General features: G+C 39.3%; 1 protein-coding gene across 11 annotated transcripts in view; it reads right to left on the minus strand.

The window, feature by feature from the left end:
• The window catches only part of CEP192 (centrosomal protein 192), a 130,149-nt gene that overhangs the window by 94,425 nt on the left and 8,964 nt on the right, over positions 1-26,760 (minus strand). For 9 of the 11 annotated variants that reach the window (XR_008495390.2, XM_063653346.1, XM_054460249.2 and 6 more), the window contains 7 exons: positions 25,760-25,885; positions 18,718-18,893; positions 14,337-14,389; positions 11,831-11,951; positions 9,951-10,099; positions 8,676-8,811; positions 8,085-8,209 (listed from right to left, as the gene is read on the minus strand). Coding sequence is in view for 10 of the 11 variants with exons in the window: in XM_063653346.1 (XP_063509416.1) it covers positions 8,085-8,209; positions 8,676-8,811; positions 9,951-10,099; positions 11,831-11,951; positions 14,337-14,389; positions 18,718-18,893; positions 25,760-25,885 (886 nt within the window). In the remaining variant the exon portion in view is untranslated. The remainder of the gene's footprint in view (positions 1-8,084; positions 8,210-8,675; positions 8,812-9,950; positions 10,100-11,830; positions 11,952-14,336; positions 14,390-18,717; positions 18,894-25,759; positions 25,886-26,760) is intronic. The other 2 variants (XM_054460248.2, XM_063653342.1) reach the window with 1 other exon arrangement.

Here is a 26,760-nt window from a genome sequence, read left to right on the forward strand (position 1 = left end):
TGTGGAGTGCACAGTCTAAAGACACAGGCTCACTTAAAGACTGAGACCGAATCACAGAATTATGGAATGCTTTCCCTCCCTCCCTAACACCTTACCACAACATAATGAAAGGCCTATTTACAGCAGTTCTTTTACTAGGTACATCACATCCAGCTAACAAGAAAAAATTAAAAGGCATACTAAAAGGCAAAAAAAACACAGTTTAAAGAGACAAGGCAAGCATCAGAACCAGCAGAACCAGATATGGCAGGGATGTTGGTATACTCAGGCCAGAAATCAAAAACAATTATGATGAATATTCTAAGGGCTCTAATGGATACAGCAGACAACATGAAAGAGCAGAGTGGCAATGTAAACAGAGAAATGGAACTTATGAGAAAGAATCAGAAAGAAATGCCAGAGGTCAAAAACTGTAACATGTGAGGAATGTCTATGCTGGGCTCATTAGTAGACTGGACACAGCACAGGAAAGATACTCTGAGCTCCAGGATACGCCAATGGACTTCTAAAACTGAATGCAAAGACAACAATGAATGAAAAAAAAAATCTCAAAAAACTGCAGGACAACTACAAAATGTATAACATATGCATAACAGAGACATCAAAAAGAGAAGACAAACAGAAAGCAACAGAATATTTGCAACAATAATGACTGACAATTTCTCCAAATTAATTCAGACAACAAGCCACACACCAGGAAGTTCACAGAACTCCAAACAAGATAAAGGCATACTGCAATAGGGCTGTACTTGGAAAATAAATAAATAAAAACCAAAACCAATACTTCACCTAAGCATATCATTTCAAACTACAGAAAATCAAAGATAAAGAAAAAATCCTGAAGAAACCAGAGAGGAAAAAAATCACCTTACTCACAGAGAACAAAGAGCGACATTTGGCATCTCCTCAGAAACCATGCCAAGCAAGAAGGCAGTGAAGTAAACTACTTTAAAGAGTTGAAAGAAAGAAACCATCAATTTCTAATTCTGTACCCCGAGAAATTATCCTTCAAACATGAAAGGGAAATACTTTCTCAGACAAGCAAAAATTGAAGGCATTTGTTGCCAGCAGACCTGCCTTGCAAGAAATTTTTTAAAAAGTTATTTTGAGAGAAGAAAAATATATAGGTCAGAATCTTAAATCTACAAAGAAAGGAAGAGCATCAAAGACAGAATAAGTAAAGGTAAAACAAACATTTTATTTTTCTAATTTTTAATTGGTCTAATAACACATTGTTCAGAAAAATAATGGCAACAATGTATTCAATTATGTATGCTTACGTGTATGTATGAGCATATATAGGTGAGGGTATGTGTCTATATACAGACACACATATATGCTTATGTATACTTATATGTAAGTGAAATGAATGATAGCAATGATACAAGGAATGGGAGGGAGGAATTAGGAATATTTTGTTATTATCATTACTCAAACTACCTGTTAAGCAGTATAATGTTATCTGAAAGTGAATATGGATTAATTTTAAATATATACGGCAAACTCTAGAGCAACCACTAAAAAAAGTGGGACAAAAAAGAATTATATCTGATATGCTAACAAAGAGAAAATGGAATCATATAAAATGCTGAATTAAGACCACAAAGAGACCAGGCACAGTGGCTGGTCTCAAAAAAATAAATGAATAAAAATAAATAGGCCAGGCACGGTGGCTCACGCCTGTAATCCCAGCACTTTGGGAGGCCAAGGCAGGTAGATCAGGAGGCCAAGGTGGGAGAATCACTTGAGGCCAGGAGCTCAAGACCAGACTGGGCAACATAGCAAGACCCTAAATCTACAAAAAATTTAAAAGTTAGCCAGGTGTAGTGACATGTGCCTGTTGTCCCAACTACTCAGAAGGCTGAGGCAGGAGGATCGCTTGAGCCTAGCAGTTCGAGGCTGTAGTGAGCTATGATCCTGCCACTGCACTCCAGTCTGGGCAATATAGAGACCCTGTCTCAAAATAGTAATAATAATAATAATAATAATAATAATAATAATAATATTCTTAAAACCACAAAGAGAAGAATAAGACTGGAAGAAAAAAATAGGGGAAAAAAACAAGAACAACATGGCAGACATTAATCCAGCTATATCAATTAATCACTTTCAAAGTCAATGGTCTAAATACACCAACTGGCTGGGTGTGGTGGGTCACGCCTGTAATTCCAGCACTTTGGGAGGCCAAGGCGGGTGGATCACTTGAGGTCAGGAGTTCGAGACCAGCCTGGCCAACGTGGTGAAATCCCATCTCTACTAAAAATACAAAAAAAATTAGCCAGGTGGGGTGGCGCACAATTGTAATCCCAGCTACTCAGGAGGCTGAGGCAGGAGAATTGCTTGAACTCAGGAGGTGGAGGTTGCAGAGAGCTGTGATCGCACCACTGCACTAGAGCCTGGGCAACAGAGCGAGACTCGGTCTCAAAAAAATAAATGAATAAAAATAAATAGGCCAGGCACGGTGGCTCACGCCTGTAATCCCAGCACTTTGGGAGGCCAAGGCAGGTGGATCATGAGGTCAGGAGATCAAGACCATCCTGGCCAACATGGTAAAACCCCGTCTCCACTAAAAATACAAAAATTAGCTGGGCATGGTGGTGCATGCCTATAATTCTAGCTACTCGGGAGGCTGAGGCAGGAGAATCACTTGAACCAGGGAGTCAGAGGTTGCAGTGAGCCGAGATCACACCACTGCATTCCAGCCTGGCAACAGAGCAAGACTCCACCTCAAAAAATAAATAAATAAATAAATAAACAAACAAACACACCAACTGAAAGAGATTTTCAGAGGAGAATCAAAAAACAAGACCTAAGTATATGACATCTACAAGAAACCAACTTGTAGATTAAAAGTAAATGGATGGAGAAAGATATACCATTAAAACACTAATGAAAAGAAAGCAGGAATAGCTATATTACTTTCAGACAGAGCAGACGTCAAAGTAGGGAAAGTTATCAGAGATAAGGCAGGGTACTACATAATGATATAGAGGAATCAATTCTCTAGGAAGACATAACCATCCTTAACGTGTATACACCTTACAAGAGAGCATCAAAATACAGGTAGTAAAAACTAATAAAACTACAAAGAGAAATAGATGAACCAACTATCATAACTGGTGACCTCAACACTCCTCTATCAGAAACAGATCCAGCGAGAAGAAATTCAATAACAACACAGTTGAACTCAACACTAACAATCAACTAGATATAATGGACATCTATGGAATACTTCACCCAAAAACAGCAGAATACACATTCTTCTTATCAGAAAAAAACTCACACAATAGATTGCACAATTTGAGTAGGCCCCTATCTGATAAAGAAATTAAGGCAATAATGAATAACCTTCCAAAATAGAATGCACCATGCCCAGATAGGTTCAACAGTGAATTCCACCAAACATTTAAGGAAAACATTATACTAATTCTCTACAATCTTTTTCAGAAAATAGCAGAGGGAATACTTACTAACAGATTCTATGAAGTCAGCATCATCCTAATACCCAAACTAAAGACATCACAAAAAAATAAAACTACTGACCAATTTCTCCCATAAACACAGATTCAAAACTCCTCAACAAAATATTAGAAAATCAAATCAAATAATATATAAAAAGAATTATACATCATAACCAAGGAGATCCCAGGTATGCAAGCCTGGTTCAACAATCAAAAATCAATTAATGTAATCTATCACATCAACAGACTACAAAAAAAAAAATCACGTGATCATATCAATAGCTGCAAAAAAAAAAAAAATTTGACAAAAATCTAACACCCATTCATGATAAAAATTCCCAGTAAACTAGAGAGAGAAACATTCTCAACTTGATAAAAATAAAATAAAAGTTAAAAAACCTTAAGAAAAACCTATAGCTAGCATCATACTTAATAGTAAGAAGCTATAAGCCTTTCCACTAAGATCAGAAATAAGGCAAAGATGTCTCCTCTCACCACTACTTTTCAACATCATACTATAAGTCCTAGCTAATGTAATTAAGACACGAAAAGGAAATAAAATGTATACAGATTGCAAGGAAACAAAAACTGTCTTTAAGTCCTATCTAATGCAATAAGACAAGAAAAGGAAATAAAATATATACAGATTGGGAAGAAATAAAAACTGTCTTTGTTTGTAGATGATATGATTACCTATGCAGAAAATCCAAAAGAACTGACAAAAAAATTCCTGGAACTAATAAAAGATGACAGCATACATGTTTATTATATAAAAGCTAACTGCTTTCCTATACACTAGCAATGAACAAGTAGAATTTGAAATTTAACACAATACTATCTACATTAACACTCCCACGTATAAGTTAGGTATGAATCTAACAAAATATATATAACATCTATATGTGAGAAAACTACAAAACTCTGAGAAAGAAATAAAAGAAAACCAAATAAATAGAGAGATATTCAATGTTCATGGATGGGAAGACTCAACACTGTCAAAATATCAGTTCTTCCCAACTTCACCTACACATTCAATTTAATACCAATCAAAATCCCAGCCAAGTTCTGAATTTGGACACTGACAAACTGATTCTAAAGATTACACAGGCTGGGCATGGTGGCTCATGCTTGTAATCCCAGCACTTTGGGAGGCAGAGGCGGGTAGATCATTTGAAATCAGAAGTTTGAGACCAGTCCGGCCAACATGATGAAACCTCATCTCTACTAAAAATACAAAAATTAGCTGGGCATGGTGGCGTACACTTGTAATCCCAGCTACCTGGCAGGCTGAGGAGAGAGGATTGCTTGAACCCGGGAGGTGGAGGTTGCAGTGAGCCAAAATCATGCCACTGCACTCCAGCCTGGGTGACAGAGAGAGACTCCGTCTCAAACAATAAAAAGAAAAATTTTTTAAAAAAATAAAGTTTACATAAAGAGGCAAAAGACCCAGAATAACCAACTCAATCTTGAAAAATAAGAATAAAGTGAGAAGACATTGTCCAATTTCATTACTTAATAAAGCTGCAGTAATCAAGACAGTGATGTATTGGTGAAAGAACAGACAAATAGATCAGCAGAATAGAGATTCTAAAAACTGACCCACATAGATATAGTCAAACTAATCTTTGACAAAGGAACAATGGCAACACGATGAGGCAAAGATAGTCTTTTCACAAATGGTGCTGGAACAATTGGATATTTACATGCAAAAAAATGAATCTCAAAAAAGACATTACACCTTTCACAAAAAATAACTGAAAATGGATGACAGACCTAAATGTAAAATGCAAAACTATAAAACTCTTAGAAGATAACACTGGAGAAAAATCTAGAAGGTCCAAGATCAGCACACAAAAATCAGATGTTTCTAAACACCAGCAATAAACAATCCAAAATGTAAATTAAGAAAGCAATTCCATTTACAATAGCATCTAAAAGACTAAAGTACTTGGGAATAAATCTAATCAAGGAAGTGAAAGACATACTGAAAGCTACAAAACACTGTTTAAAGAAAGAAGACCTAAAGACCTAAACAAATGGTCTTTGTGTGAAGACACAGACATCCTGTGTCTTCATGAATATGAAGACTTAACATTGCAAAGGTATCAATACTACCCAAAGTGACCTGTAGATTCAACAAAATCCCTCTCAAAATGTCAACAGCCTTTTCTAAAGAAATGGAAAAGCTGATCCTCAAATTCATATGGAATTGCAAAGGGCCTCAGCCAAAAAAATCTTGAAAAAGAAGAATTAAGTTGAAGGACAAAGGACTAACACTTCTCAACGTCCTACAAAGATATAGTGATTAAAGCAGTGTGGCACTGTCAGAAAGACAGACAAATAGACCAATGGGCTAGAGAAGCCAGAAATAAACCCTCACATACATGATAAATTGATTTCTGACAAAAGTGCCAAGACCATTCAATGGAGAAAGAACAGCCTTTTTAATAAATGGTGCTGAGAAAATTTAATATCCACATGCAAAAGAATGATGTTAGTTAGACCCTTACCTAACACCATATATAAAAATAAACTCAAAACAAATCAACAATCGTTTTCTCTTTTTCCCTTTTTTCTTTTTCTTTCACAAAGTCACAGATCAACAATCTAAATGTAAGAGCTAACTCTATAAAACTCTTAGAATAAAACAGGAAAATCTTCATGACATTGAATTTGACAATTTCATAGCTATAACAACAAAAGCACACGTAGCAATATAAAAATAGATCATACTACATCATAATTTAAAATTTTTGCACGTGAAAGGACAATATCAAGAAAGTAAAAGACAACCTACAGAACGGGAGAAAAATTTGCAAATCATACATTTGGTAAGGAATTAACATCCAGATGATATAAAGAACTCTACAATTCAACAACAACAAAAAAACTCAATTAAAAAGTGGGCAAAGGCCTTAAATGAACATTTCCCCAAGGAAGACATACATGAAAAGAAGCACATAAAAAGATGTTCAATATCACTGTCATCAGGGAAATGCAAATCAAAACCACAATGAGATACTACTTCATACTCATTAGGATAACTATAATTTAAAAAGGGAAAAAAGTAAAGAGTGTTAAATAGGATGTGGAAAAATTGGAATCCTAGTGTTTTGCTGGTGGATGTAAACTGGTGCAGCTGCTGTGAAAAACACTATGGCAGTTCCTCAAAACATTAAACACAGAATTACCATATGACCCAACAATTTCACTCCTACATATATATCCAAACAAACTGAAAGCTAGGACTTGAACAGGTATTTGTATACTGATGTTCACGGCAGCATTACACTCAAAAGCCAAAAGACAGAAACACTCAAGTGTCCACAGAAGGATGAGGGGATAAATAAAATGTGGTATATATAATAGAATATTATTCAGCCATAAGAAAAAATGAAATGTTGATATATGCTATGACATGAACAGACCTTGAAAACATCATGCTTAATAAAATAAGCCAGACACAGAAGGCCAAATATTGTATGATTTCACTTATATGAGGTTACCCAGAGTGGGCAAATTCAGAGACAGAAAGTAGAATGGTAGCTGCCAAGAGTTGGAAGGCAGGAGGGAATTGAGGTTTGTTGTTTAATGGGTAGAGTTTGTTTTACAAGATGAAGAGTCCTGAAGATTGGCTGCACAATGTAAATGTACTTAACATTACTGAACCGTATACTTAAAAATGATTAAGATAGTGGCTGGGTGTGGTGGCTCACTCCTGTAATCCCAGCAATTTGGGAAGCCAAGGCAGGCAGATCACTTGAGGCCAGGAGTTTGAGACCTGCCTGACCAACATGGTGAAACTCCATCTCTACTAAAAATACAAAAATTAACCGGGTGGTGATGTGTGCCTGTAATCCCAGCTACTTGGGAGGCTGAGACAGGAGAATTGCTTGAACCTGGGAGGCAGAAGTTGCAGTGAGCTGAGATCACACCATTGCACTCCGGCCTGGGTGACAGAGTGAGACTCTGTCTCAAAAAGAAAAAAAAAAAAGATTAAGATAGTAAATTTTATGTTATATGTATTTTACAAGTTAAAATTTAAATTAAAAATATATTTAACATGTACAAAACAGAGATGCATAGAATAAAGCAAAAAAGCAAGCATTATTTTAATCAATATTGGACAAGTGGGTCTAAGTGAGAAAAAATTAACTTACATGCAAAATTCAAATCACAGTTTATAAAACTACAATAACACTACTAAAAAAGGGCATAATGAACAGGTATGAGTCAGAAATGACTACCAAGCTTCAGGCACAGGAGAAACGGGGTACTATTAACAAACAGAAAAAACTGAAACAATGAAAAACAAATATGTTTGAGCAAGGTAAAAGATCCGTTTGCTTTTTCATGTAATGACTGGACACTGGGCTAAAGAACTTTCCAAATGACTAATCTAAATGCAAGTCAATAAATATTTAAATGCAAGAAAATGTATATAATTGTATGAAAGATACTTATAAACATATCAAAACATTACCAGCAGTGAGTTCTTTACTTTTTCTGTATTTTTCAGAAGTCAACAGTAACTGTTTCTTTGAAAAAAACTGATATCATATAAACACAAAAGACCCCTTATTCCTTTTTTCATAGGAAATCTAAGAAAAATGCATAACTTACGCTGTTAAGATCTGGAACAATACCCTTCAAATTTTCTATTTCTTTCTCAGTTCCCCAAGTACCAGAGGAAAACGGTAACACACCATCTGTGTGCCTTCTACTACCTCCAGTACCTATAGAATTACCTGAAAAAATAAAGAAAAATGTTAACGGAGCCACATCAAATCTGAGTAATCTAACATAATAACTGATTCTTGCCAGTCAAATTATTTTATGTCAACCTAATACTTAGCACTCCTATGACAAATTTAGCCATTTTCATAGAGAGAAAATAAACAACAGTAAGAGGCAATAATAAACATGATAAACTGCTACCATACCCAAAGAATTCATATTTAATTATCAATGTCTGGATAGAATACAATTATTTGTAATATTCAATCCAAGAAATATATACTACGGTATTTCTAGTAACACTAATTTACTCAGCTATTATTAAAAGCTCTTTTGAAAAGTTTTAAAACTGTCTAAAGACCTGAGGAACTAGAAGAGTTAATATATGCTAAATCATACCAGAGAAATATTTTTTTTAAAAAAAGGTAAAGTCAAAACTAGAACTTAAGAACAAAAGAATCATATTTCTATACTTACTAGTCCCAGGTAGACAAATAATTTGGCTTTCCTCAGACTCTTTGTGAGTTGTTTCAGAAGAGTGTGAGTCGAGGGAAATCAGAGAGCTGTTATTTTCTGATTGAAACTTGCAGTTTAAGCTACCGTTTTCATTTGCCTGTTGAAAGAATATCTTAGCTGTATTAATCGTTTAAATTAAAATGAAATATTTTGAGGGAGAAAATGTGGCCTTACTGAAGGATGCCAGAAAATATATGTAGAAGGAATTAGAAAAATTGCCATTGTCACGAGAGTAATCAATATTTCCAAGAGTCAGCAAGGACACTGAAACCAGCTAGTGAAGAGTTGCCAGGGAATAAGATGATCAAAGGGCTGATATCTCATCCCACAGACGACTTATTAATAACAAAGGGGAAAAGCTACCTTCACAAGAAGACATCAGCTGACATCACTTTAGCCAAAATTATCAAAAACAGTATCACCAATTGTGGGAGAGATAAACGTCTCCTGGTGTAGGGCAATGAGAAGCACACAACACTGCCTGGTTTACTATGAATCCACTCATGAGAAACTGTTTAATCTGTATTCTTGCCAAAACGTTTAATCTAAGCTAGTCAGGAGGGAAAACAGATTACGGTTATTTTTCCCTCCTGACTAGATTACGATTCACTCTACAAAACAAAGGGCCTAGATTTTACAAAATAGATCACGTCATGAAAGAACTACTCCAAATTAAAAGAGAATAAAGAGACAGGACAACCAAAGGCAAGGTTAATCTTTGATTAAATTGTAGATAAAAAATAGTAAGAATAAAGGATATTCTGGGGATTATTGGGTAAATGTGAATATGGACTGTACAGTAATTTAAATTATTATATCAAAGTTAGGTAACAGAATTGTGGCTATGCAGGAAAATGTCCTTATCTACAAAAGATAAATGCTGAAGTATTCGAGTGAAATGTCATACTCTCTGTGACTTACTTTCAAATGATTCAGAGAAGAAAGTATTTATGGAGAGAGAAAGAAAATGCAAAGGTGGCAAACTTTAGCAATTGGTTAACTGGAGGAAGAGGCTGTAGATGTCCATTGTGTTACTCCTTTAATTTTCTGTAGGTGAGGGAAAGGTACCAAGAAGGAAGAAAGGGTAGGCATTTCTCATCAATTCATACCTCGGAAACACAGAGTCCAAAGAAAAGTCCAAAGTCCAAAGGCTTACATTTCATGTGAACATCCAAGGAGACCAATAGTAATTTTCTAATGTCAAATTTCTGAAAAATCATAAAGACTGGAACACACCTGACTAAGACCATTTGTAGGTAACTTAAAACCTTTTTCTGGCGGTTCTGGTCCTTCTAGGTCTTCATATATCATTCCTGGAATTGCCAGTTGTTCAAAATAAGCCTCCAAATGATCATCATAAAACATTTCATCATCAATATCATCATCTATTGATAAAATCGAGAAAAAATAGGACATGCTTTAAAGTAGTGACTAAGCAATAATTTGTAATTAAAAAGGCCAATAAGACATAAATGAGTCAATGGACTAAGATTTTGGTGTTTTTTTTTTGACATGAGAAAACTATTGTAACTTCAGTCAATTATAAACCATTATGAACATTTTAATACAAGATAAATATTTAACCTCTTTGAGATGACAGGACAGAAACAGACCCTGGCATGTTATCAAAAGTCAGGATACAATAAATGTAGCATCACAAATCAATGAGAAGAAAGCAGACTTTCCAGAAAATGGTGTGGCAAATGGTTACCTCTATCAAAAAAGTATAGATAAGCCTATCACAGGAGAAGTAAAAGGAAGAAAGGGAGGAAGGAGGGAGGAGGGAGGGAAGGAGAAAGGCCACTGCAGGGGTTTTCAACACTGTAACACCCAGCTCAGCAAGCACAAAATAAAACATGACCTCTCAATCAGTCATGGTCTTCTAAGTTGGCAATGTCATTTTAGAGGTCAATTTTGCAATCAACATTAAGAGTCTCAACAACACTCATCACCTATGTCTTAGCAATTCTGTCTACAAGAATCTAGCATACTAAAGCAATCAAAGATTAGATACATTCAGGTCTATGATTATTTATCCACTATTCCAAAATCCAAAAAAGTCTGAAAACTCCTTTGGTAGCAAAACCTGCTCTCCATGGATGTGATGCTCACTCAGCTCATCAGCCTGGTTTTCAAAGCCATGCATAATGTGGCCCCAGTCTACTTTTCTGGGCTTATTCACCAATGTGGCCTCCTATAGGTGCTGTAAACTTGCCACACAAGACCCCTGGCTGTTTCCCAAAACACAACCCACGTGCTTACAGCAGGGCCTTTGCTGATGCTGCTCCTGCTTCCTGACATGTCCTCCTCCTCCCATATCTAAGGCCTGGCACAGGCTCCAACCTTTTTCTAGAAACCTTCAGTACCTGCCTCAATCAGAGTTAATTTCTCACCCCCTATAATTCCCAGGCACATTTGGGGCCTGTTGGGTTTATGAAACCCAATCTGACAATTGGCTCTGCATCTCTTCTCTGCACCTGACTAAGGTGTCCGAGAGCAGAGGCCAAATATTTCATGGTTCCAGCTCACGCCTGTAATCCCAACACTTTGGGAGGCCGAGGTGGGCAGATCACTTTAAGTCAGGAGTTCCAGACCAGCCTCGCCAACATGGTGAAACCCTGTCTCTACTAAAAATACAAAAATTAGCCAGACATGGTGGTGGGCGCCTGTAATCCCAGCTACTCAGGAGGTTGATGCAGGAGAATCATTTGAACCCGGGAGGCGGAGGTTGTGGTGAGCCAAGATCACGCCACTGTACTCCAGCAGGGGTGACAGAGTGAGACCCCATCTCCAAAAAAAAAAAAAAAAAAAAAAAAATTTCATGGTTCCCCCAATTTCTAAACACAGTGCTATATACCAAAGGGCACCTCCAGGTGACTACTCTGTACCCTAACAATGTTCAACTGAGGATGAGTATAATCATATCAGGATAGATATATAGAAATAAATTCTTGAATTCCATCACTTAATAGAAGTGGCCATTTGAGTGCTGGCAGGTAGGAAGAAAAGGTAAGGACAAAAAACCCAAAAAGTTGGCATCATAACTACTGCAACAAAGAAGAATAAAGTGGAGTGGCAAGGTGAAGACCAGGGAAACACAGGTTACTCTGCAGTACCAGAAGAATCTTCCAAGCTTGTTGATAACATAAGTTTCTCATTTTCTAATAAGCTAGTGTGGCTTAGGTCACTGTTTAGAGTCTTGTCTTCAAAATGTTTTCCAGCATCAAGCACAACAATCTATAAGAAACAAAACGGCAAGTAAGAGAAGCACATTCAGGGCTCTGAAGAGCATAGTACAAGGCTACAAAAAGGACCAAGTACGTTCTCAACCTCCAATGTGTTCAGTATCTGTAAATCACAGCTTAGGCAATAAAGGGCTAGCAATTGTACATGTATTAATAATTTCTCTTTCCCCCATGCCACCTCCCTCACCTGACCTACCCAATAGAACATCCTTAAAACTTAAGGTTTCCCTCAAACTGTGCACATGCTCAGAGAGGCCTGTAATATAGTAAGTACACAAATACATAACTGAACTTGAGCGACACAAGGCTTAGGAGAAAGTGAAGATAACAGCAAAGCTAGACCCGGCAGCCTGTATCTAAGGAACTCTGCACCATTACATTGGAAAAATCAATTTCTCTGCTCCTCAACCAGGGAACATGTAACCCTAAAGGGCACGCAGCCATTTAATAAGGATACTCAAGGCCCAGAATGAAAATGTAACATTTCCCTCTCAGTGTGATTATATTTCATATATATTACATATATATATGTAAATAACACCAGCATAGGAATTATATTGCAAAAATGCGCACTGATTTTTAAGACGGAAACATGGAATCTTAATCCAATTTTACATTTAGAGAGAACAGTGCTGAGCTTTTCTCACAAATAACTAAGCACCAGGGGCATCAAGGACTACTATAATCTACTGTTATTTAAAATAGATGATCACTTAAAATATGGCAAATGTTAACAGCTGTGCCATATAAACTCTGAGCTTTGAAAGTTTTTATAATATAAAAATTGGGAAAAAATCTGTATGGGAAAGCACAATATGTAAAACATCCCTGTCTTTTTGGTCATGTTGGCTACTGAGAACGCCGTGTACTCTGCCATGCTTGGTCCCTAGAAAATGTCTCCATTCTCACAAAGTGGCATAGCTCCACAGGTGAGATGAGACCTACACATAGTAGCAGCTCCCTTCAGTCTGTTTTCTAACACATTTATTTTCCCCTATTCTCATTTCTTCCTCTTTTTAATCAAGCATCTCATGTTTCTATACTTACGTTGCTTTCCAGTTTTAAGGTCCCTTATATTATTAATTTCAAAAATTAATTAATTTCAACTTCACTACACCTAACTTCCTCTAAAAAGCATCTCTCGCACTTGAAACTTACTAGGGGTCACATACAGGATGAGTGCATAGGGTACGGTCAACAAACATTCTGTGCAAGGGCCAGATAATAAATACTTCAGGCTTTATGAGCAGTACAATCTCTGTCACAGCTTCTCAATTCTGCTGTTGTAGCACAAATAACAGCCATAAACAAAACATATACAAACGGGCACAACTGTATTCCAATAAAACTTTACAAAAACAGCCAGCAGACTGGATGCAGGCCATAAGCTATGGTTTGCCAATCGCTGGCACAGGGAAATAACTTTTACTTTAGACCCTTTTGCAATCATTCTATAAAAATAAACTTTACAACTCTTACAAAACAAAAAGTGTGCCTCCTTTTTATAAGTTTTAACAGTGTTTAGTTGATATTTTGTAAGTAAGTCTCATAAATTCATGACTGCATGCCTGAAATCCAGGTTTGGTGGTAATGTTGGGCATAAACTGTTTATCTTCTCAGCATCTCTCCTTTGAAGAGCCCATCCTTTATACTTCACGTGGTCCAGTGGGGTTGTCACTTGCATTCCTCTATCTGCGCATGTATACACACTCATGCACAAGCACACACACAGAAGTGGACATTAGATCCAGGCTCATCCCAACCCACCCCTTGGCACAGTGATTTGCAGAGTGGAGGACATATGAGCCAAGTGAGCTCATTAGACCTGTCTTTTTTCTCTTTTCTGATCACAAGTGTTAAGAGTATAGGCTTGTGTTGCCGACAAATGAGACAGCTTCTCTATCATTTAACAAATTATTAAGTGACAACTAAGGGCCGAGAACCATTCCAGACACTCAGGCACTCAGGATACAATGAAACACACACACACACACACACACACACACACTTGCCCTCATGGAGCTAACACTCTAGATGAAGCCACACACACACACACACACACACACACACACACAAATGCTTGCCCTCATGGAGCTAACACTCTAGATGAAGCCAGTACAGAGTGAAGCAGAGCAAACAGATGGACTCAGCTCTGACATCACCATGCCCAAGAATACAGTCCCGAGGCACCAGCACTACCCCGAACCTTCTCATTACTTGAGAGAAACTCCCATTTTTACTGAAGCTGGATAAGTTAGAGCTCTACTAGAAAAAAGTAGATGACATCTAACTAATATTAACAGTTATATATGCGAAATATGAAATTTTACTGCCCTATAATACTCCAGAAAATGATAACAAATATATAAAAGGTTACCTCGGGTTCCTTATTATTCATCCATGACTGTAAATGAAAATCAATAGGTGAGTCTGTATAAGAAAACAAAAACAAACTGAGAGACCAGGTTATTTTATCAACCAAATACCCAACGATACCTAAAAATAGCAAGAAATATTCTTCTCTTGAAATAGAATAAAAGCACTTTTAAATGATGTATACAAATCCATCATAGGTCAGTTACATGTTTTTAAATGTTAGGGTGGGGAATTCATAAAAAAAATTGTACCAAAGAACTTGAATATGTATCTAATCAAGACTTTACAGCTAACTTTTGCTTTGAAGGAGATGTGGAGAGAGAAACAAGAGAAATGGCACCTTGAGTAAGCAAAGGGACAAACCCAAATAGTGGGACAAACTACAGTGTGACTGACTTAGAGTATTTCAACAAGGCACTGACACATGAGACGCAACAAAGGTGCTGCAGCATAACAAAACCTCTCTCAGACCCCCATTCACACAAATCAATATGAACAACTGTATCAGATAATAAAAAAATAATCACTAAGTTCGTTAGCTGTGTTAATAGCACTGTCGTTATGTAAGAAAATGTCCACATTTTTGGAGATGCATACTGAAATACGCACAAATGGCGTCTAAAATTTTAAAATATCAGAAAAAAGTAGTGAAAAGGAGAGATGATGCAAGTATGACAAAATCTTATACCAATGGATAGGTACATGGGAAGTTTTTTTAATTGATACATACAATTCATATATCATTAATTCACTCTTTTAAGGTATACAGCTCAGTGGCTTTTAGTATGTTCACTAGGTTGTGCGGCCATCACCACTATTTTCATTATTCCAAAATGAAACACTATACCCATTAGCAATCACTCCCCATTCCCGCTACCTTCTAGCCTCTGACAACCAATAATTTACTTTCTGTTATTTGCCATTCTGTATCTATAGATTTCCCTATGGATAAACAGAACCATACATTTTGTGGCCTTCTGTGTCTTTCTTCTCTCACTTGGCATGTTTTCAAGGCTCACCTGTATTAAAGCACGTACCAGTACTTTGCTCCTTTTTGTGGATGAGTAATACTCCACTCACGTGGCCATACTACATTTTCTTTGTCCATTCATCAGTTGATTAACATCTGAATTGCTTCCACTTTTTGGCTATTATGAGTAATGCTGCTATGAACATTCATGTACAAGGTTTTGTGTGAGGTCGGACACAGTGGCTCATGCCTGTAATCCCAGCACTTTGGGAGGCTGAGGTGGGTGGATTACTTGAGGTCAGGAGTTCGAGACCAGCCTAGCCAATATGGCTAAACCCCGTCTCTACTAAATGTACAAAAATTAGCTGGGTGTAGTTGTGCATGCCTGTAATCCCAGCTACTTGCAATACTGAGGCAGGAGAAACACTGGATCTCAAGAGGCAGAGGCTGCACTGAGCCGAGATCACACCACGCACTGGGTGTGACAGAGCAAGACTCTGTCTCAAAAACAAAACAAAACAAAAACAAGTCTCTGTGTGGATATGTGGTTTCCTTTCTCTTGGGTATATACCTAGGAGTGCAAATGCAGAGCCACGTGGTAACACAATGTTTAACATTTTGAGGAACTGTCAAATTGCTTTCCAAAGTGGCTGTGCCACTTTACATTTCTACCAATAATGTATGAGGATTTCAATTTCTCCATATCCTCACAAACACGTTATTTTCCTTTTTTTTTTTTTTATTATAGTTAGCCTAGAGATTGTGAAGCAGCATCTCATTGTGGTTCTGTTTTTATTGCTTTTTGTTTGTTTGTTTTTGTTTTTGAGACAGAGTCTCTCTCTGTCACCCAGGCTGGAATGCAGTGGCGCAAATCTCGGCTCACTGCAACCTCCACCTCCCAGGTTCAAGTGATTCTCCTGCCTCAGCCCCCCAAGTAGCTGGGACTACAGGCGCCCGCCACCACACCCAGCTAATTTTTGTTGTTTTAGTAGAGGCAGGGGTTCACCATGTTGGCCAGGCTGGTCTCGAACTCCTGACCTCAAATGATCCACTCACCTCGGCCTCCCAAAGTGCTGGGATTACAGGTATGAACCATTGTGCCCAGCCTCACTGTGGTTTTGAATTGCATTTCCTGGATGTCTAATGATACTGGGTATATTTTCATGTGTTTACTGGCCATTTGTACAAGTTCTTTTTTTTTCTTTTTGAGATGGAGTTTCGCTCTTATCACCAAGGATGGAGTGCAATGGGGTAATCTCAGCTCACCACAACCTCCACCTACCGGGTTCAAGCGATTCTCCTGCCTCAGCCTCCCGCGTAGCTGGGATTAAAGGCATGTGCCACCATGCCCGGCTAATTTTGTATTTTCAGTAGAGACGGGGTTTCTCCATGTTGGTCAGGCTGGTCTCGAACTCCCAGCCTCAGGTGATCTGCCCGCCTTGGCCACCCAAAGTGCTGAGATTACTGGCGTGAGCCGCCGTACCCGGCCCAGTCTTTTCCCTTTCTTCACAGTGTCTTTTGAAGCATAGAAGTTTTTAATTCTGAAATCTAATTCATCTATTTTTTTCTTTTATTGCTTGAGTGATAATACCACTCTTTTCTTTCATATATATAACATTTTTCATCAAGAGAAATACAAACCTCCCTTAAAATTTTTCTAACATATAATGTGTACTCATTCATCAATCTTACAACATACAATCAGGCAAGTCCTTTTGAGCACTGAACTAGTTTGGAGTTACAGAATACCACACTATATAAGTGCATAGAATGTACTTTTCAATTTCAAGTTTTGATTTGATGAAAGAAAGTGAATGTGGAGTACTTAAAAGGAATCAGACAGCAGAAGCCTATGATGTTTTTAAACAACTTTCCCTATATTTTTATTTATTTATTTATTTTCGAGATAGGGTCTGGGTCTGTCTCCCAGGCTGGAGTGCAATGGCATGATCACCTTGATCGCCTGGGCTTAAGCAATCCCACCTCAGCCTCCCAAGTAGCTGGGACTTAACGCGCACAGCACTATACCCTGCTAATTTTTGTATTTTTTGTACAGACAGAGTTTCACCTTGTTGCCCAGGCTGATATTGAACTCCTGGGCTCAAGCCATTCACCCACCTCAGCTGGAATTACAGACATGAGCCACAGTGCCTGACCCCCCATATTTTTGTAGTTTCTTCTCCACATCTAATTTGAGAGCAATTTTTCTTTTTGAGACGAAGTCTTACACTGTCACCCAGGCTGGAGTGCAGTGGCACGATCTCGGCTCACTGCAACCTCCACCTCCCGGGTTCAAGAGATTCTCCTGCCTCAGCCTCCCGAGTAGTTGGGATTACAGGTAGCCAGTTCCACGCCTGGCTAATTTTTGTATTTTTAGGAGAGACAGGGTTTCGCCATGTTGGCCAGGCTAGTCTTGAACTTCTGACCTCAGGTGATCTGCCCACCTCAGCCTCCCCAAGTGTTGAGATTACAGGCGTAAGCCACCATGCCTGGCCCGAGGGCAATTTTTCAAATGACTTACCCTTGAGTATTTCCAATGCATTCAACCTAGTTTTCTTAGAAACAGTAATTTCTTTTAGAACTTATAATTCACCAGTTTTATAAAAAAAATAGGCTTAGAAACAAAATTGACTCTCGATAAGAATATAAATTAATTAGTGGGAGAAAAGTGGAAGATACACTAAAAACAGGCGTGTCTTGAACATAAAGTATGCTGTGGCCATCTGACAGCATGGTTTCCAAAGCAAAGAGAATTTCAGCTGAAATCAGTCAACAAGGTTAAGCGGAGACCTTTTCTATAAAAGTACCGTAAATATGGTATTATAGGTACAATGCGAACCAAAGCATTTTCAGTTTACAATATGATAGTACAAGATGACTACATCGAAGCCAGCAGTGACAATGCATGCATCCAGTCCCAGCTACTCGAGAGGCTGAGGAGGGAGAATTGCTTGAGCCCAGGAGTTCGTGACCAGGCTGGGCAACACGGCTAGAACCCATCTCAAAATTAAGCAAAAAAAAAAAAAGGCCAGGCACAGTGGCTCATGCCCATAATCCCAGCATTCTGGCAGGCCAGGGCACAGCAGATCACTTGAGTCCAGGCGTTCAAGCCCAGCCTGGGCAACATGGCGAAACCCCGTCTCTATTAAAAACACAAGAAATTAGCCTAGCATGGTGGTGTGTGCCTGTAGACCAAGCTACTAAGGAGGCTGAGATGGGAAGATAGGTTGAGCAGCCCAGGAAGTTGAGGCTGCAGTGAGTTGTGATCACGCCACTGCACTCCAGCCCTCCAGCCTGGGCGACAGGAGTGAGACCCTGCCTCAAAAAAAAAAAAAAAAAAATCCAAAGATAAGGAAATGAAAAAGGAAATTAAAACATATGCATTAAGAAATAATTTCAAATAGTTCAGTACCTTGTGCTTGTTCCACTGGTGAAGTCCTGTTGAAGAGATCTTGGCCCTGCAAGGATTCTGTAGCTCCAGCTGGCTCCTCTTCTGGTCCTGCTGTCTCCATTTGTAAAGCTGACTGTTTGCGGAGAGCATTTGACAAACGTTGACTTTCCACATAGCTCTTTTTCCTAGAGATAGAACTTTTTTATTAGGAAACAGAAGAACGATAAAATGTTAGTTACCTTGGGTAAATTTACAAAATATTTATTAATCAGTTATGTATTTCACCTCTTAAAAAGAAAAAATGGAAGCAATAAAAAAAAAATTTGAGTCTAGCCAGAAAACTACAACTGCTAACACTGCACTGTATTCTGGGGACTGAAGCAACATTTTGGGTCCAGTGATACACGGCCTACCAAAATCAAAGAGAACGTCATACTGTTACTCTTTCAAGCAGCAAAAAGTGGTTTTTTTACTTCCAAAATAAGTATCCTTGAAATTACCAGTCTACATACTTCAGCTTTCTAAAATCTGCAGACTTAAAGGATATTGGCATATTTGCCAAAATAGCCAAATCTGTGAATTAATAAAGGTTTCAATTGTTTTTACTTTTATCCCTAGTCCTAGTTCTTGTCCTTATCTTTCTTTCTACCTCTGCTGTTTTCTGTGTGGATGAAAGTATTTTTCTTACAGGCAATTTTCCTCCTACCCTACTCCAAAAGCTCTTGGGTCTAGAGCAGCTCACCACAGAAAGAGAGGGGTGGGAATGGAACTTCAGGAAAAAGCCTCTAAATGCAACAAATTCATTACATGACAAACTGATACCTAGAGCCAGACTCAAATTTGGCCAGGATGGATTTTTTTTAAAAGTCCTTCCATATTTCTCAAATCCCAACCTTTCATGCCTGAGGCAACTCTCCAACCCTAACTACAATTTACTTCCCAGTTTCTCCATCTCTTTACTGGGGCTGTAGTACATAAAAAGTCACTAGCTTAAGCCAAAGGTGCACTCGTGGGTAGGTACAGGAAAATTTCACTGAGTACAGGAAAGGAAAGGCATAGGTGGAAAGACTATACATAGTTACAAAGTCAAGGGGTAGCAAGGACAGAAAGGAAAAGGGGTGGGGGAGCAAGATGGTGATAGGAAGTAAATAAGTCAGGACAGTTAGGTCCATTTCCATGTTTAAAGCCCTCCCTGAGAAAAGCATGTAGTATGACCACCAGAACTTTAGAATGACAGGGACAGTTGAGAGCAGGGCACACTACATTCACCACCATCCCTCTAAAAATGCTAATTCCTCAAAACTACAGCTATCCCATATTTTTATTAGCTCAAAAAAATTTTTCAAACTCAGTCATAAGTTTCCAGTTAAAGAGGCAATAGCAACTTCCAAGTGTCCAATAAAATGACAGTAAGGAAATCTATAAAAGTGAAGCAATCTGGGTAAGAACTACCAGTCCTAACCCACGCTTACCCCAGATTCTGGAATCTGAAAAGCAGATGGGGTGTGCAGGGGGAAAGAAAGCCACAATCCAAGAACAGAAGGGCCCGGAAGCAGAAAAGGAAACAAATCTGCCAGGGAGAAACACAAAAATGTTCCGTGACTACAGTCAGAAGGAGGGCAGGAGGGAGTCGGAGAACGCAGGAGGGGGGGGACTGAAAGCCCGGCATGAAGCATGGCAGGAGCACCCACCCTTCTTTCCCACCCGAGAGACAACAGCCATGCACACACGACAATGAGCACCTGACAATGGGGAGGGAAGGGCTTGCCTGCAATCAAGGCACAGAAAATGCCTGTGGAGAACGAAGCGACGGCAGTTACAGCGGCCCAGAAGAAAGCATTAAACATCTGGCATAAAATTTAAGACTCCAACCTGCACACTCTACAGTAAATGGCCAGGAACAACGTCCCTCTTGTGTGGAAGCCAATGAGAAATAAGAGTTACATACACAACAGATAAGGATGCCCACACTAGGCAGCCTAGAAGACAGCCACAAATCAGACAAGAAAAAAAGGAGCAGCTCAAGAGACAAAAATAAAAATGAACAAACTACGCAAGCAGCCCCGGATAAAAGGAACAGTTTACAGAACTTTCAAAATTTCTAATTACAATCTTCAGAAGTATCCATGTAGCTGTTACAGTCAACCCTCGGTATACATGGGGGACTGGTTCCAGGACCCCCGCGTGTACCAAAACATGCAATATTCAAGTCCTACAGTTAGCACTGACTACACTCAGGTTTCACATCCACGAATACTGTATTTTCCATCCACATTTGGTTGAAAGAAATCTGCTTGTAAGTGGAAGCACACAGTCGAAACTTGGGTTGTTCAAGGGTCAAGTGTACATCCACAAAAAGGGCCCATTAAAAAAAAAGGTCAAAAAAAGAGCTCTCATGATGAAAATTATGATTGCCAAATGATTTAATGAGCAGGAAAAAAAAAAGAAACTTACCTAGAACAATGTCTTTTTGCACTAAAACAGAAAAAAAGGGAAAAAAAAAGTAGATATAGAACAACCCAGGCAATCCGAAACAGTAGTTCTGGAAAAAGAAAAGGAAAAACTAGAAGAAAAACCATAGTTATCTAGAACTGATCTCCAAACCAATGCCAATTAGAATTCAGTGAATGGAGGAAAATAGCCCCACCCACAAGGGACTCAGACGGGATTCTAAAATTTCCAGAGAGAAAACATAGTTCAGATAAAAAACCAACTATCAAGATTATACCAGACTTCATGTACAATGTAGCAATATCTTCAAAATTGTGTGAAAATTTATTTTCATCCTAAAATTCTGTACTCAGCTAAAGTATTAATTTATTCCAAGATTAGAATAAAGACATTTTGAAACACAAATTCCCTCCTCCCCAAGAAGGGGTCAAAGAAGCCATCCCTCACCGGGAGACTGAGGCCATGCCTCTCCAGGCTGCTGACCCTCCAGTATAGTGTCCCAAGAAGCCCTATACTCAGACCAGCAACTCAGGGCTTCAGACTGTTCAAGAGTCAAGAGCTAGCTCTAAGCACTTACCTCTCCCCAGGCACTGAGTCTAAGACTCCACCTCGCCAGGCCTCCTGTCTTCCATGAACAAGGACCAACAAGACCAGTTTCCAGAGCTCCTGGCCTCCAGCAAGAGTCAAGAGGATACCCTCAAGATGCCCTCCCATCCCTGACATTTATGGTTTCCTCACAGCAACAGGTGAGTGGGACTAACTTCACAATGCCCTTTACTGATTTTCAGCTCCTAAAAGCAGCCCGGGATGCCTCACTGCTGGCACTCCAAGCCCCTTGAAGACTGCACAGCCCTTCTACTCCCCAACAAACAAAACCCTTCTACTGTGCCTTCTATAATTTACAGAGCTGGGTTGACAAGATCTGCCATTCCTGAATCTCTTCTCTGAACATTCCTTTCACCTTACTGCTTTAATGAAAGCCTGAATAGCCTGTGAGGACATTGCTACCCCCAAGCTCTGACAAGTGGGGACCCTCATCTCTCCCACAGCCGTGGCATCACCTGGTGTGGAGATGGAATATATACGCCCTTCTTGCCCTCAGTGCCACTTCCAGGTCGCTCTCCCTAGAGCCTCACAGCTTTGAATCACCTACTACCCCTCTTGCCTCTAGTACCACAACTATATGAGGCTAATCCCACCTGCACCTCCAACCCATCTGTGCCACCACATCACTCTCCCTCCCCCGTCCATACCCTCTCCTCCTTCTTAACCTAAAGCCCATGGCCAATCTTACATCCTCAGCAACCTTATCCCTCACTCCCTTTATAAACTACAACCCTGGTTAAATCCAATTCTCTGCCTCCTCTTCACCTGCACTCCTACAGCTCAGTGTAGCTGGGGAAACATCACAATCACCCTGAACAGTCACGCCCATGGCCCTCAAGTTGGGCCCTTGATGTTGTCCAGGAATCCTAACATTTCAACCCTGTCCATTCATTTTCCTATGCTCCCATGTGATAATTTTACATCTTTTTTTTAAACCACCAACTCCTCCTCCTCCACCCTCACTCTGACTTGATGACTATGGTTCCTACTTCACTAACCCTACTTTCAGCCTGAAGCACTGAAAAGGTAACTTCCACAGATTCTCTACCCACCCAGGCGGTCCTCCCACCTGTTCCCACAGAGGAACTGTCCGCAGTCCTACCCAGCTAAAGCCACTCCCCACACTGCACATTGTGGCCTACCCTCTCTTACTGACACAGACATTGCTGCAGCAATTCTCTTCCCTTTCTACATCAGCAAGTTTTACCCTTTCCAGGAGATTATTCCTATTATCACGTAAACATGCAGCAACTTCTCCCACCACAAAAAAAAAGTGAAACTTCTCTTCACCCACTACAACCATCCAGCTGTCATAACCTCGTTTCTCTGCTCCCTTTCGCAGCAAAACTCCACAAGCTGTCTATTGCCTCTAACAGTAACTCCCATTCTCTCTGAAACTCATTCTGAGTAGGCCACGGTGCCTGTCCCTACTTCCACCAAACTACTTATTGGAGTTACCAATGACCTAATCTATGCTAATTCCAAGGGTCAATTCTTTGCCCTCATTTTATTTGACATAGTTGGGTAACTCTTCTTTTATACATGCTCTTGACATGGCTTCCAGGATGCTTGTTTTCCTCCTGCCTCTGATCACTAACTCTTAATCTCGCTGTTGATTCCTCCTGTCCCCAGCTTCTCACTGTGAAGCATCCTGAGGACCAGGCCTGGTTGCTTTCTTCCATCTGCCTCACTCCCGGACAATCAAGGCTCTGTGCCCATGCTGCTCCCACTCTCGCCTCCTACAGTCTCTTTTTCCACACAACAGCCAGAGTGGGCCTTTTTTTGAGACAGGGTCTCACTCTGTCACTCAGGCTAGAGTGCAGTGGTGCAATTATGGCACACTGCAGCCTGGATCTCCTGGGCTCAAGTGATTCTCACGGTGGGACTTTTAAAACACAATTCAGACGGAGCCCTCTAGTGGCTTCCCATATCTCTGAGTCAGAGTCAAGGTCCTGCTCACCACCTCCCCAGCCTCCCTGCTGCTCTGTGAACCACACGGGCTACACTCCTGCCTTAGTTCCTTCAGGCTGGCCGCACCTTTGGCCTGAAGTCTGCTTCCCCCTGGCATCCACATAGTTAACTCCCTCCCTCAAGTCTTGGCTCATATCTTTTTTCTTTTTTTTTTTTGAGACAGAGTCTCACTCTGTTGCCCAGGCTGGAGTGCAGTGGTGTGATCTCAGCTCATTGCAACCTCCACCTCCCAGGTTCAAGCAATTCTCCTGCCACAGCCTCGCAAGTAACTAGGATTACAGCCACATGCCATTACGCTTGGCAAATTTTTGTGTTTTTGGTAGAGATGGGATTTCACCATGTTGGCCACGCTGGTCTCGAACTCCTGACCTCAGGCGATCTACCTGCCTTAGCCTTCCCAAGTCTTGGGATTACAGGCATGAGCCGTCGTGCCCGTGGCTCATATCTTATGTCCACAATGAGACCCATACTGACCACTGCCTTCAGCCTACCTAATAACCCTCCTTATTATATTCTATTTTTTCCTAGCACTTTTCCCTTTCAATATACTATAAAATTAGCATATTTTAGTGTCTTGTTTAACATCTGTTTTAGTCACTGGTATTTCCTAACCACCTGGAAAAGTGTGTGGCACACAGTAGGCACTCAGTCAAAATTACACACTGAAAGAATGAATACACAAGGGTTAACATCTTTAACATAAAGCACTTACATATAAAGGCTATCAAGAGGCAATTCACAACATAAATATAAGGAATGAATAGACATTAAAGTAGGTTCAATCCCATAAATACTCAAATACAAACTTAAACACAGAAAACAAGATTGTCTATAATACCACCATTACCATTTTGGTTTTTTAGACTTCCAGACTTTCTTCCATGCATATATACATGTGTATTATATAAATTATTTTTACCTCTAAAATTCAAAGATTAAAAATAGCACCATCAAATGTTGGGCAGGGCTGGGAGAAGTCGGCATTCAGAATAAACTGGTACAAGTTTTCTAAAGAGCAATGTGTTAATTTGTAATGGTCTTTAAAATAAACTATTTTTTCCTCAGCAATTTAAACCTTAGAAATCCTAATAATATCCTAGATGTGAAAAATGTATATATAAAGGTACACATAGGGAAGTTTATTACATTTATAATAGCAAAACTGCAATAATCTAAATGACCAACATAGACCTGAGTATAGTTATTAACATTATGACACAGATTCATATTAATTGTAGTTGAAAGCTGAACATAATACTGCATCTTAATGTTTTGTGTAATAAACAGAATAAGAGTTTAATCTTATTTTGTAAAAAAAAAAATTTATTTTCATTTTTCTTTTTCTGTAGCCTCATATTAGAAGTAAAAAGAAGATTTAAAGGCATAAATGCACATACAAAATAGTATGGAAGACTACAAATAAAAATGTACTCAATGGCTGTTCTCTAGTTAGTGGGATTACAGGCCTTTACTGTCTTCCAAATAATTTTCTATATTCTCTATTTTTTTCAAAAGCACATGTTACTTTTAGAATCCAAAAAAAAAATGTTTTGAAAGACTAAACATGTGATTAATAATGCATAAAGAAAACTCTTGGCCGGGCGCGGTGGCTCACACCTACAATTCTAATCCCAGCACTTTGGGAGGCCAAGGCAGGCGGGGCGGTTCACTTGAGGTCAGGAGTTTGAGACCAGCCTGGCCAACATGGTGAAACCCCATCTCTACCAAAAATACAAAAACAATTAACTGGGCGTGGTGGCACCTGCCTGTAATCCCAGCTACTCAGGAGGCTGAGGCAGGAGAATCGCTTGAACCAGGGAGGCAAAGGTTGCAGTGAGCCAAGATCACACCATTGCACTATAGCCTGGTCAACGGAGTGAGTGAAACTTCGCCTCAAAATAAAAGAAAAGAAAACTCTTCAAGATTCTTAGAATTAATCAGAATTAATTACATACACAATCATATTGTCATTTTCCACAAGACTGCATAAGACCCACTTTTAACATAGTACAAGCAAATGAAGGTATGAACTTACTCATCATCCTGGAAGCTAAGCTGTAACCTCTCTCTTGGTTCAGCATCACTCTGGCTTCCAGGAGATGACCCGGATGGGACTGAAAATCTCCCTTCTACTAAGTAAGATGCCTGGATATCAGGATACCTATACAAAAAAATTTGTTTTAATTGTTAAGAATTAAATTACAGATATTTAAATGTCATCATGACATAGGGCTGCGTGACAGTAAAACCAACCACCAGGGGTAAAAACAAATAGGGCCCCTGTATTTCAAACCATCATCCTCTGTGCAAAGCATGGAAACCTGTGGCTCGGCAATAGGGAGTTTATCTGTATTCAACAAAACAGTCACAAAAATCTTAAAGCTAAAAGAGCTGAGAGTGTTAATACAACCCCTTCATCCCAAAGGTCAAGATGGTGCTCCTCACTAAATGTTTAGGTTGAGAGAAGACAAGAAAGTGGCCAGTTTAAGCATAGGCAAACTTTATATATTATGCAAGACCCTACATGTAATGGATGTGTAAACTATACACAATCCTGTTGAAGATACAAAACAAGGTGTATTTAACCAAACATCAATCTGGTAATAAAACAGAAATTTTAAAAGTAAAGAAAATAAAAGCTGGTTGAGTTTTGGGGGTTTTTTTAGAGACAGAGTCTCCCTCTGTCATCCAGGCTGGAGTGCAGTGGCCCAATCTCAGCTCACTGCAATCTTCGCCTTCCGGGTTCAAGAGATTCTCCTGTCTCAGCCTCCCGAGTAGCTGGGATTAGAGGCATGCGTCATCACGCCTGGCTAATGTTTGTATTTTTAGTAAACAGGGTTTCGCCATGTTGGCCAGGCTGGTCTCGAACTCCTGAACTCAAGTGATCTGCCCGCCTTGGCCTCCCAAAGTGCTGGGATTACAGTCATGAACCACCACGCCCAGCCTGGTTGAGTTTCTAAGAAAGAGAAACTTGACTTCAGGAGCTGAAAGTTACTAGAATGACAAGAGCCAAGTTACCTCAGAAACCTAGGACAG

This window comes from Pongo pygmaeus, chromosome 17 (assembly GCF_028885625.2).
Source record: "Pongo pygmaeus isolate AG05252 chromosome 17, NHGRI_mPonPyg2-v2.0_pri, whole genome shotgun sequence".
NCBI lineage: Eukaryota > Metazoa > Chordata > Mammalia > Primates > Hominidae > Pongo > Pongo pygmaeus.